Source organism: Pogona vitticeps, chromosome 2 (genome assembly GCF_051106095.1).
Source record: "Pogona vitticeps strain Pit_001003342236 chromosome 2, PviZW2.1, whole genome shotgun sequence".
Lineage (NCBI taxonomy): Eukaryota > Metazoa > Chordata > Lepidosauria > Squamata > Agamidae > Pogona > Pogona vitticeps.
This window is the reverse complement of record NC_135784.1, coordinates 116,313,029-116,326,605: the sequence shown is the minus strand read 5'-3', so window position 1 is coordinate 116,326,605 and position 13,577 is coordinate 116,313,029. Positions and strand designations below refer to the sequence as shown.

Here is a 13,577-nt window from a genome sequence, read left to right as displayed (position 1 = left end):
TGAGAATTAAAAAAAGTCAGGGATTTGTCAGCCATGTTCATGAAATACAGTGGTGCCTTGCTAGACAGTTACCCCGCATGACAGTTTTTTCGCTAGACATTGACTTTTTGCGATCGCTATAGCAATTCACAAAACAGTGATTCCTAGGGGGGAATTTCGCTGGACAATGTTTGGTCCTTGCTTCGAAAACCAATTTTCGCTAGACAACGATTTTGACAGCTCCCTCCGCGCTCGCAAAATGGGTGTTTTTGGGACCTAAGCTTCGCGAGACAGCTATTTAAACAGCTGATTGGCGGTTCACAAAGCGGCTTTCCTATGGCCAATCTTTGCTAGACAACGACGATTCTTCCGCATTGGAACACATTAAACAGGTTTCAATGCATTCCAATAGGGAAATGCTTTTCGCTAGACAATGATTTCACTAAAAAGCGATTTCAGTGGAACGGATTATCATAGTCTAGCGAGGCACCACTGTACAATCTACTAGTTGCCATCTAGACCTTACTGACTATAATTAAGAGCAACCTACAATTTGTGTAGATATTAGCCAAGATTCTGTTTATGAAAATCCACTTGGTTACGTGAAGAAGCAAACCTGAATTCCATCTCTGCCACAAAAGCAGAACAATCACAGGCCCTACCAAAGCCAGCTAAAAGGAAGAACTTCTCTGCTGGCAACTCCGACTCCAAAATCTCTGGATGCCTATCGAAGGTGTTAGCAAAAGGAAGCATTCCAGAGGCGGGAAGGACACAACCTTCCATTCTTTCTTGGGGTCCTAATCAGTCTGAGGAATCTGTTGGTGCTGGTTAAATCTTATGTTAAAAGTAGTTTTGCCAGTTATCAGTGAGGTAAAACTACCGATTATGTAAAAGCTGCATTTTCTCTACAGATGACTGTGATTTTAATCTTTTCCCTTTTAAAATGTCTACCGTGTGCACCAGGAGTATTAGCAACAGAGGACAACAGTATACACTTCCAAAAATTTGACCTTTCAGGATAAAGCCTTTTCCTCCATGTGTTTGGCTTTTGTTATCATTCACTCCACCCTTTTTCAAGCTCCAGCAGGATGGCAGTTGACAGAGAACAGGAAATGCTGCAGAGAGATTTACCTTAGGACCACATAATCTCGTGGAGGAAGTGGAGACATGCTCTCTGTTGTGTAGTGGTAGACATCTGTTTCATCATCAAAGATCTCTAGGATTTTTGTTTCCTGAAGGTTTGGGTCCCACATGTGCTGCTCCATTAATATCCGATGTAAAACCACTTTGGGGGCAGCATCAATTTCAACAGAAGCTTTCCACAACCGCACACAGAAGTCATCATCCACCTTAGAAAACAGTTAATTTGTCAAAAAACAGCTTGGCAGATTTCCATCCCTTTCAATGCTATATTGAATACTAAAAGGTATCAGTTGAATACACATCTGATTAAACGCAGTGTAGGAGCCACTTATATGTGGCTAGAACCCGCGTTGCTCCAGTAACATCAGGTTTCACTGATTTCAATAGGGATTACTCTGAGGCAAGGCAGTAGAGTGACTTCTCATGATAGCATAAGAAGACAAGAATCAGTGGAAAAGACTAATGCTAGGCAAGTTGGAAGGCTGTAGGATAAGAAGACCCAACATGAGATGGATGGACTCAGTAAAGGAAACCATGGCCTTCAGTTGGCAGGATCTGAGCAGCATGAATAGTGATGAAACCTTTTGGAGATCATTGGCTTCACAGGGTTGCTGCAAGTAAGAAAGTATTTTTCCATTTATAACATGCCCCCGTTTATAAGACACCCCCCACTTCTCTAACCCCCAAATTAAGAAAACTTAGCTTTGACTATTCATCGTCTGGGCTCAGAATGTCAGTTATTAGGAGTCCCTGTTGAATCTACAGGCTCCACCTCCAAGGAAGTGTGTTCCATTTGGTTGGTTCATCATCAGCTGACGTCAGTTCCATAAGGCTCATGACTGTAGGAAAGCTAAGCCTTGTGACTGAAGGAAGCCTGTTTACAGAGGCAAGGTAAGTGCTGTTTTGTTCTCTCCTTAGCTATCTCAGCTTACTTCCGTGTAAAAGACGCCCCTCAATTTTTAGTGTAATGATTTTAGGAAAAAGTAGAGTCTTATACATGGAAAAATATGGTAGGTGACAGCACACAACAACTACAGTGGTGCCTTGACTTACGAACTCCATCCCTATTGGGATGGTTTTCGTAAGTCTAATCAGCATTTCCCATAGGAATGCACTGAAAACTGATTAATCCGTTCCGGCTGTTTTTGTTCTTAAGTCGAGGCACGGTTTGTAAGTCAAAGCATTTGTTCCCCTAGGAACTAATGCAAAAGTGTTTAATCCATCCTCTACCACTAGGGGGAGAATTTTTTTAACCTAAGGTTAATGTTAAGGGGCAGGAAAGGAGGCAGTCCAAAGTGGATTTTCTGCGTGTTTTTTTCCGTAAGTCGAAACGCCATTCGCAAGTCAAACCACAATTATGTGAACGGAGCTGTTCATAAGTCGAATTGTTTATGTGTAGGGACGTTCGTAAGTCGAGGCACCACTGTACAAGGTAATACAAAATCATATGCAGCCTACCCAGCTTGCTGGGGGGGGCAATGTGTAGCCTGTATAATTAAAATTGTAAACCGCCCGGAGAGTGCTTGTAGCGCTATGGGGCGGTATATAAGTCCAATAAATAAATAAATAAATAAATAAAATAAAATAAAATAAATGTATCCTAGAAGGTACCACTTGGGTGGGCTCCATATGTTTCCATCATTCATTACAGAATGCCAAGCATCTCATGAAACAGGATTTCTAGACTGGGTAGCGGTGCTAGGGTGGCACTCAAGCACTTTTATCTTCTGTGACAAATCCTACCCATCTAATTAATGTACCACTCATTTTCTCACCAGTAGTTAGCACATTTTCAAGTGGAACAAAATATTACTAGCCAACTCCGAGCTAATCTAGGAGGATACTTTATGCCATTTAAAACTCATTCACTTCGAAGTTCATTAGCATCTTCACACACAAATTACCTTTTTATATGCAGAATCGACCCCTTCTAAGATGGAGCAGGTCACCCAGTTCTTAAACTTCTCTTTGTCATCTCGGAGCAACTCCTGCATGGACCGTTCCAGGGATGCCACTGTACTGGAATGCTTTGCTAAGGATGTTTGGTGTGGAGCTGCTTCACTGGGGTTACTTGGATCATGTGAATCTTCATATGCCTGGTCGAAGTAATAGTCAGGTATCTGCAAAAGAATTCAGGTTGGTTGAAATGGAAGGCTGTATTACACACAAATAATTCTGACATAGTCATAACCTAGAAGTGAGTATCTGGAAAATAAAATGTACAAGGAACGGATGTCCCAACGCATTCTAATGTGACTGTTAACAGCTATAACCAAGGAATTTAGAGAAGCTTTTATCTGGCTGAAAGACAGTCACTCTTGGAGAAAACTCATAGCTTACAAGCCTTGCTTAACTTTAGTGACAAATCTATCAGAAATCTTCAAACCATTTTCTGAGCCATATACTCTGAAAGTTACATTATCCCATGAAATTCACTGAAGAATGGAATATCGACATCAGAGAACCTGGAGGTAAGAACCCCTATAGCAGAAAAATTAGGTGTGTGTGTGACTCAAATGCACCAACAAAGGCAAGACAAGAAATATGTTTGTGCACATTTTGCTATAGGTACTTGTTAAATGGGCATTTGATAAACTATTCAAATGTTGTCAGAATCTCTTCCTTACAAAATGAGGGCTTAAGAAATAAAGAAGCAAGAAACATGTGTGGACCCTTCTCATAGAATAAATATGGCCAATGTAAATAAAAGGAAGGATTGCTCAAATAAAATGATTGCACAGAAGATAAGAACCTTTTAAGTGTGAACCAAACTGCTCCAAATTCCCCTGGCTGGACAGCCCCTTTGGTGCCCCCACTGTGAACATTCCACCTTGGGTGACCATGCTAGGAGTCCAGAGTCTTGATGGAGTCTGGCCTCCTGGCAGCCTCGTTCTTGGCCTGTCTGACACACTCGGCTGCCCAGCATATTAAGGGGCCTGGACTCTGATCAAGTAGTAAATGGTGTCTCCCTCCTTTTTTTTTTTTTTTTTTTTTTTTGGCAGATTCCACTCACCATCTCAGCCCCACCTCTCTTTTTAAATCCTTTCTCACACCTCCTTTGCATGTCAGTAGAAGACAGGGAGATCCAAGAGAAAAAGCAAGAATCACACACACAAAAAAACCAACACATTTAAGTGGAGTAAGAGAGGCTCTCCTGTCTCGTGCGTGTACACCCTACTCTATTTCCATCACTACTGTTATCAAGCCAGGCTTTCCTGACAGGCCGTTTTAATACTTGGCTGGAAGGGCATCTTGGCACTTCTTCCTATCAGTGCAAATGGTGCCAAGAGGAGTAGTCAGGAGGAGGCCCAAGTGCCAAACATTCTTCAGCCTTACCGGCACTGCTCCCGTACTAGCAGGCCAAGCTCCCACGCACAAGACAAGATGAAGCAATCAACATTGTAAAGGCAGAAGAGATGTCAGCAGGCCTATCAATCAGGAATGAACTGATAAATCAGTACGTCTCAGACACAGCAAGGAACACTCCCACTTCTCCTTCACCACTGAGGAAGTTTTAGATCAATTGTTCTGTTTGGCATATGCTTTCGGCAGGCACGGTGTCCCTCAAGAAGAAGAAAAATGAGATGCTGCCTACTTTCATTGTGAAGGCTCTGAGACCCACATGATGCAAGAAGTGCATCAGCTTTTGGCGATACAATGATTTCCGAAAACAAGAACAAGAACTTTTTTAGCATTTACTGTAGGTTGAAAAATCATAAAAACCAGCCTTCTTATTGGACTAAATCTGCTGCAGTGCAGCGTAGTGTTAATGTACTTACACACGTAATTTATATCCTGTCTTTCCTTCAGTGAGCTCAAGGTACCACACATGACTCTCTCCATCCCGAAAACAAGAACCCTGTGGGAGGGATCAAGCTGAGCAACTGATGGTCCAAAAAAAATCACTCATTGACTTTCATAAGCGAGTAGGGATTTGACCCCATGTACCCCAAGTCTGAGCCCAACACAGTATTACATCACATTAACTCTCCACATTAAGTAAGCTGAAGGAAAAGGAAAGCAATATGGTTGGTTGTGGGAAGCAACTATAGTACAAAGAATCATTCCTTGCTGCTATCGAACATCTGAATAGGAGCTGATTTAGGATTTTTTATTTTCTATTGACAATTGAAATGTGTCTTATTCTCTTTTTAGCCAAGAAAGAAGCCCCAATGACACTACTCAAATTTCTTAGTAGTTTAGTGGAAGAAGCTGCAAATGAAACTAAACATCAGGATGTCCTAAAGGGGATAAAATACATACCTGAAAGAGTCTGTGGCACTCCATTATCATGTGAGCCAGACCTTGTGTCGCAGCTAAATTCTCACTCAGATCCCTCTGGTCTGGTTTTCCAGTACTGTGTTTCCTCAGGCTGGATCTGAAGAAAAGAATATAAAATTTTGTAGCTTCAAATCACTGCAACTTAAATATTACTAAATCTGGGCATGACCACATCAGACAGTGATCAAAATCCTGTTACTTACCATAGTAAATTGCACTAAAAGTGTGCAGTTTATACATCACTGCATAGAGCTTAAAACACTCTCTGGGTGGTTTACAATTTAATTATGGACGCTACACATCCGCCCGCCCTGAGCAAGAATGGAAGGTTGAGTCAAACTTGTGCCGGCTATTTGGAATCAAATTTAGGTTGTGAGCAGAGTCTTCACTGCAATATTGCAGTTTAACCACTGCACCACAAGGCTCCTCATTAGGCACTAGTGTAGGCCCACTGTCCTAGCTCCTCGCCAACCTAGCAATTCGAAAGCACGCAAATGCAAGTAGATAAATAGATACCACCTCAGTGGGAAGGTAAAACAGCATTCCCTAGTCAGCTGGCCACGTGGCAAGGGAAACTGTCTTCGGACAAGTGCTGGCTCTATGGCTTGAAAACAGGATGAGCACCGTCCCCTAGAGTCGGACACGACGGGACTAAAAATGTTAAGGGGAACCTTTACCTTTTACCTATGATAACCAACAGGATTTGGGCCAATGAAAAGAATAAGGCAAATTTATCATGTGTGATATGGACAAATATCTAGAAGATGAGATCTCGGGAAAAGAGAGCTAGCCTAGCCCTCTCCTAGATTTTTATTAACAGAGAATGTAATAAATGCAGGAACATCCCAGTGTTCTTTGTTTATGTTTGAAACCAATAAGCTGTCTTTTGGCCAAAGACATTTCCAAAACCATATTGGTGGGGGTGGGGATTAAGAAGGAAGAGAAAAAAAATCACTAACAGCAATAAATATAAGCTAAGAGAGAACAGACAGTAAAGACACAAACGACAACAAAACAACAATCCTAGCAGCAAAGGCTTACTGGACATATCTTTGACAAATCAGGTCAGAAAGGACTGGTCCTAGCTTGTCCTAGGCCTGACCCATGGTCTCAACACAGATGCGGGGACTCGGCCAAACATCCTGACGGGCTGTCTGTCTGACAACACAACAACTACATCTGACAACCATTTCCCACTCTCCTGTAACCCAAAGTGATACAATCCAGGCAAAGGTTTAGTAATTCCTAAGAAATAGGTACTAGAAAATCACCATAATATGCAACATAATGACTTATTGAGACAATCACAGAGAGGATTCTAACATTCAGACTGTGCACTAGAAAAAATTTTTTTTTAAAAAAAATCAAATTTATGGCAAGAAACCTCCAGTATAACACTGTGAACCATGACACGCTTTTTCATGAAGTCCTACAGGAATGGGAGTAAGCTAATTCTGGTGAATTGCATTTCATTCACAGGTACAAAGAAGGTTCTCACTGATTTGCCACTGATCATTCAGAAGTGTTTAATTAAAACAAAGTCAAAGAGAATGCCAGTCATATTACTCACCTGCTCACAATGCTTTTACCAGAGAGCATTAATTCCTACTTTATTTAAGCATATTTGTGGCATCATGCCAGGTTGAGAATAGCAAAAGCCTGGCATTCATCTCTAATAGCTTTATCTCAAAACATTCTTTATGAATGTTTTTTTTTAAAACTGAGCTGGCTAGATAAAGATGCTTGACTTCAATCTATGAAGCCAGAGCTGTTAGATTAGGCCCTTTTGAAGTTCCAACACTGAAATAAAAATATTAGTAAGCATATTAGTCAACCTTCAGGTTCAAAGCAACCATGTAACTAAAACAACAGAAAGAGACCCCCACTCCCACTCCCCCTTTTTTGAGCTCAAGGTTAGGCCTGGAACATAATGCAGAAAGGAAATGCCGAAGGGATAGGGCTCCACCTCCACAAAGTGTCTAAACTTCCAGAAGATTAAAAATGTCTTCCCCGGGAATAAGCAGCTCTGCAACCGAGAGATGTTCTAGCCATTCTTTTGACACATTCCTGGCTCTGCCCATGTGCTCCGTCTCTGTTAACTGACAGTCCTGTCATCATCTCAGCTTGACATTCCTCTCTCGCTGGAGAATGCTGAGCATCACAGGACTTGTTTTAAGGCCTGATACACATCTTGGATGTGTGCTCTTCTTCAAAGCACATTCTTCACATGGTTTACCTCCCTTTACCTCTCCCAAAGGCTGAGCGATCATCCTCAAAACATGCCGTTGTTTCTCCCTGCCCTCATGAAATCTGCATCCTGACATCCTGCCACAGACTTTATGTAAAGTATGACTCTTCTTCGTGACACCTGTCTTTTCCCCCTCTAGCAATAATTAAAACCGCAATGGACAGACCTCCGGCACAGGGACAGTTTAGTTATAACTATCTGCACTCATACAGCAGTTGTACATTGGCTGTATATTATTTTTGAGATTTCTGACTACTCTATCCAGTTTCCAGGCGGATAAGGGAATTGCCCTGTGTGAGGCTGTGCAAGCTGCTTCAGGCAGGAATAGTCTTGACTATCTCAGCAGAAGGATGATGGTGTATCAAAGACCCATTCAAGGGTCCAAAGTCACTCTGCTGTTACTTGTTTATTTGTTGTTATTTCATCTTGCCTCTCCGCCAGGGAGCTCAAGGCCTTGCATCTGCCTCTCCTCTTCTCTCTTTTATTCTTGTAACAACCCTGTGAGGCAGATCATGTTACGAGGGAATTACATGCTCTAAAATGGCTCCTGGTTTTTTTATATATATAAACACAATTTTTAAATCAAAACAAGATCTAAATCACAAGACACATATTTTGGGGCAGGTAGAATAAAGCTGAGAGTCTGAAATTGACTCAGGGAATTTAAACCACCTACTGTCCCAAACCATCAATCACAGCAAATATTTAAGTGAAGCAGATCAGCAATACTACTATTTTTAGGGAGCCCCTTTTTTGACTGAGGAAAAGCTTTCCATTGATTTCCTAACATTCATCACCATTGTGAGAGGACATTCTCAACTGCTATACATGGGACAATCAAGAATTAAGAAAGGGTTTCCTCTTTCCCTCTCTCTGCTACTTGAATTCTTGAAATGCTCATAATTATTTTATTACACTGACCTCTGAATTCTTGGAGATTGAACCCTGAACTCCCAGAATTTCTCCATCCCAGAGCTAAGACAGTGGCCAAAATCCTGTTGCTTAGTGCAGTAAATTGCATGATAGTCCTACTGAATTAATGAGGATATACTGAGTTAAACCTTCTGTAGGCTCCATTGAGTCAAATGGGCCTACTCTAACTGTAGCTTGCTTTAGCATAATACGTTGCAGCATAGGCCCATTTGAATCAATGGAACTTGAGACAAGTTGACTTAACAAATCTCACTGATAAAACGGGACTACTTTAATGGAATGTATTGTGTGAAGCAACACGATTTTGGCATTATCTCAGCATTGGGGTGGACAAGTTCCAGGGATTCAGAGGACAATCTTCCAGTGTCAAGAGTCACCCAACCTAAAAAAAAAAAAAAAAAAAAAAGGAGACACATAGGCCACAAATTCCCTATTCCTGGCTTTCAACATATACGTAAATTAGAAAGGGCAGCTATATCAGGAATTGTGTCCTTTTCAGTAGCCACCCAGCAGCTACAAAATCCTTTCTTAAATAAGTGGTGTCCCTAGTCTCAGAGATTAATAGTTCACAGCAGAACAGAAGGACACAGCTAACAGAACAGCTAGCTGCAAGAAGCAACCAGATTATGTTTGCCTTCTGTAAAATTGCATGGATGAAAGCACTATTACATTTAGACAAACAACAGTTTGTTTTTCCACTTCCTCATCAACAAAGAAGTCTTGTTCAAGCATAAATTTAAAAACTACCTGGATGATGAGGAACTCTCTCTCCGCAGGGTATTAAGGTGGAACAAAGATGGTGCTAGACACACAGCAATGTTGGTTGGAGTCATCTGATTTTCCTCCACAAAAGCTACAACATCACGGAGAAAGAACAGCAGAACTTTCAAAGCTTCACGATTTTCATCTGGAAGCAGAAGAATCGCAGCTTGGACAGCATGAAAGTGCTGCTCTTTTGGCAGATCTAGAAAACAATGGAGGACAAGAATTAAGAGGTGCTAGGAATCACATAAAGGAGATAAGTCTTTCCTATGAGTTTACTTCCAAGCAGATAGAATACAGCCACCCACACCTGATTTCCACTTATTTGTCATGCAACTGGGCACAGGTTAAGAAAATCCAAAAGAATATCATATAACCAAAAAGTTTTTTAAAACCCAGGACAATCAGATCAGAAATGGTCTTCACATGGCTGCTTGAAGCATCTCACATTAAACAAGTTAGTTATTTCAAGGAAGGAAGAAGTATTATAGTGCCAATATTTGTCACTTGACTTGTTACTTAAGAAACACCATTAATTTAAAAGCATAAGCACTCTTAAATTATGAAAATTCCAATGAAATGAACATCTATAATGGTTAGAACAGTGTTAAAAAGCAACAACATACATTGATAGATATGGAGGAAAGATTCACAGAGCTTGCTAGTGAAAATAGGTTCTGGAAGATCTCGAAAATATTGTTTCACCATATCTGCCACATCAAATGCTGATTGTCCCTCATAAGTTATGTTATTTGGGCTGTTTTCGTTCATTTCCCGTAAGTAAAGAATCCTTGATTTCACACCAGATTTTCGGAAAAGGCCAACCTGCAATTAAAAACAAGAAAAAATAAAGGTCTAGACCAAAGAAGAATCTCCACTACTTTGACTATAGCAATTGCTCCCAAACCTTTTTGCACCATGCCCCTTCTTGTAGTTTCTGAGAAACTTCAACCCCTGTACACCTCTCCTTTACTACCTTCCAGCTCCCTTTCAGCAAAATATTCAGTATGCAATTTAAATGTAAACATAAACACTTTGTAAATAATATTTGAAATACAAAATAAGCACAAATAATTTTCTCATAACTAAAATGAGTTTAATACTATGAAGGATTAGAAAACTGTATAATCTTTTGCTCTCTTTGTAATTTCTTCACATGCACCAGCTTGGGAATCAGTGAATTGTGGCAGAACTTTTATGTAACTATACATCTACAAACTTCCTGAGTACTTCGGCACATATCAAAGTTCTTGTGCACACACAATATAATCACAGAATGAGAGACTGAGAACATTTTATTTGAAGAGGGGAAAAGGCCTTCTTGATAAACTGTTGGTGAATGGATCATGACTCCTTCATAATTGTATATACACTTTCATCTGCAGTGTTTTATGTACAGTACTGTATTGTCATTCAAGTCTGATTCACACACCTAGATGTTTGTATACTTTTTTCTCCCAGGCCACTTATGATTTATAGCCGAACATTGATTTATAGCTTGCACTGAAGAGTGCTGAGTATGAAACAACATGAAGTGCCATTAAGAGTTATGTTTATGATGACTGAACTCTGTTGCCAGTTATTGCCCAAAATTGTATCGGTTAGTTATGCCAACACAAGTGCATGGCATAAATTGCAGCAGCAAATCAACATTGGTTAATGAGTCATCACTTGCATTCCTTGCCATGTGTCAAGTCACAGAACAGGCACACAACAAGTAATACAAGTGTCAATTTATTAAACAGTAACAATTCATCCTTGCAATTTATGCCAGCATTTTTAAAAGAAGGATTCTAGCTAATACATGATGCTACACTCAGACCAATCAAGATGTCAATGAAAATGCTGAAAATGAAGCCGCATAAGCAGTCATTGTCAAATTCTGCACATCTTTATTCCTTTACCTCTCTATTTTGCCCAGCTGGATAGCAGACAGAACTTTATGAAACAATGAATTTCTGTTCATATGAAACATTTACATATGCCAAAAGGTCACTGGCATGCTTACATGTAAATAGGTTTGGGGGACAAAATCTACTTCTAAAGCACTAAAGAAAAAAGCCGTAAGGTATGCAATTTAAAGATAAGGGTGGATGATACCTTTATTAGATTATTCAAATCTCACACAGAGAGGCTAGCTTTTGACTCTGCCTATGTCTTTCGTTAGATGAACATTACAGTGTAGAGGGAAGTACAGAGGAAAAAATATAGAAATTCCCAAATCCATGATCAGATGTGCAATCCAGATTCTTTTTTAAAAGGTAAGTTCCAAAATGGGAGCAACAGAACCTGATCAGAGGTGGAATAGTTCCCTAGCTGTTAGGCAAAGAACTGCCAGTCATTCAACACCCATCTCAAAATGCCAACACCACACCTTACATTGAAACACATGGGTCCTCCTTGGCTGGGGACAGAAGCACACAGAAACACAGTAGACCCCATATCAGAGAAATAATGGAGTCAAGAAGTAGCATCTCTGTGTGTGAGATTTTTAGAGATATCACTCCTATTGTCTTCTGATTGTGTATAAGGAGCACACAGCTTTTTTTGTTGGATTGTACTATAAAAAGCTGGCCATGACAATCTTTACAGTCAAGGAAGCAAAGACATTTAACGTGGCTCATGCATTATAGTCTTCTTCATTAACATGGCTCAAACTGGGCACAACATCTTCCTTCAGCTATGATGTAATACTTTTGGTTACAATTTGCTTACCCAGTGTGTAAGGCTAAATTTTATCCCAGCTTCTCTGATACAAGGGTCTGTCATCTTTGTGTGCCTCTATCCCAACCAAAAGGGAACCATGTGGTTCCAGATAAGGCATTGTGTGTGGAGGGGTTCTGAATGACTGATAACCCTTCCTTTAAGAACTCTGGCACATTCTAATCCACATTACTAGAAATAAAATCTGAACTCTGCTATCTTTAAGTGGATTCTGCAACTCCCATTTTCAAACCTGCTTTAAACAAGAAATGGAGTTTGTACATCTGGAACCTCTGTGTGTGTGTGTGTGTGTGTGTGTGTGTGTGTGTGTGTGTGTGTGTGTGTGTGTGTGTGTGTGTGTGTGTGTGTGTGTGTGTGTGTGTGTGTGTGTGTGTGTGTGTGTGTGTGTGTGTGTGTGTGTGTGTGTGTGTGTGTGTGTGTGTGTGTGTGTGTGTGTGTGTGTGTGTGTGTGTGTAATTCCCAGCTCTGTGATGTTCAACAAAGCTAGTCTCTGTGTGTAAGATTTTACTTGCCTAATAAAGGCATTACTTACCTTTCTCTTTGGTTTTCAGCAAAATGATTCAAATAACTGGGGTAGGACAGCCACCAAGGGGCATGCTGTTAGGTATCACAGAACTGTTTGTAGCTATTCAATAAAGCAGCAACTTTTCATAAAGCACTGAACGTCTAGCATCATTTTAATTTACTGATCATGAAAAAAAAAAAAAGCTGGTAGCAATGTGAGCCTAAGCATGGTACTTTGAGTTTATCATACCTGGTCAAGAAAATGGTCTCGTAAATAATCCATGGCTTGGAGGATGCTTCTTGGAAGTGAATGGCCTGTTCTTTGGGTATTTAACAGTAATGGTACACCAAATACATTTTTGTCCTTATAATCAGGGGCTTTTACTTTTCTAATGAACTTTGGAATAGTCCTAAAAACAGAGAAGTAGTTTATTAGCGTATATGCTTTTCTGGCTGGTTTGGAAATGGATGTCAATAAAGGAATCTTTAAACATTAATTTATAGGACATTACATGTTAAAATAATACAATGGGCATAATCCTGCTGTGCAACAGCAAGCATGAAACTCAAGGTTCTGCACTTGGTAGTTGTGCTAATGCTGAGGAGGAAGTGCTAACCTTGCACTTCTACCAGTGCATTGCACAATTGGTCATGCAAGGGATAAGTGACCAAGTGCACAACTGTATGGCACTACAGTACTCCTTGTTGCCATTTATACAAACATGAACAAGATACTGGCCAATGAAACAACAGGTATGGACAGGATATAACTCCCAGTAGCAACGCTGAAATTGTCCACAATAACCTTTGGTCAGTATATGAAACCTTTTTTAAAAAAGAAAAGACTACCCTTGTTTTTTCTCACTAGTAGTCTTAACACTTGTTTATTTGTATTTTTCTATTAATGGCTCATAAGGTTTGGGTGTTAGGCTGAAACTTCAGATCAACAACTATACTAGTAGTTGCTCTCAAGTTTCATGCAGCCACTCTCAAAACTCTGAAC

The 13,577-nt window shown here is 40.3% G+C and overlaps 1 protein-coding gene across 5 annotated transcripts in view; it reads right to left on the bottom strand.

Moving 5' to 3' along the window:
* Positions 1-13,577, bottom strand: part of LOC110072299 (rho GTPase-activating protein 7) — a 128,991-nt gene that overhangs the window by 3,109 nt on the left and 112,305 nt on the right. For all 5 annotated transcript variants that reach the window (XM_020780508.3, XM_020780503.3, XM_078385820.1 and 2 more), the window contains 6 exons: positions 12,825-12,984; positions 9,973-10,171; positions 9,332-9,548; positions 5,386-5,500; positions 3,027-3,242; positions 1,111-1,328 (listed from right to left, as the gene is read on the bottom strand). In XM_020780508.3, coding sequence (XP_020636167.3) covers positions 1,111-1,328; positions 3,027-3,242; positions 5,386-5,500; positions 9,332-9,548; positions 9,973-10,171; positions 12,825-12,984 — 1,125 coding nt within the window. The remainder of the gene's footprint in view (positions 1-1,110; positions 1,329-3,026; positions 3,243-5,385; positions 5,501-9,331; positions 9,549-9,972; positions 10,172-12,824; positions 12,985-13,577) is intronic.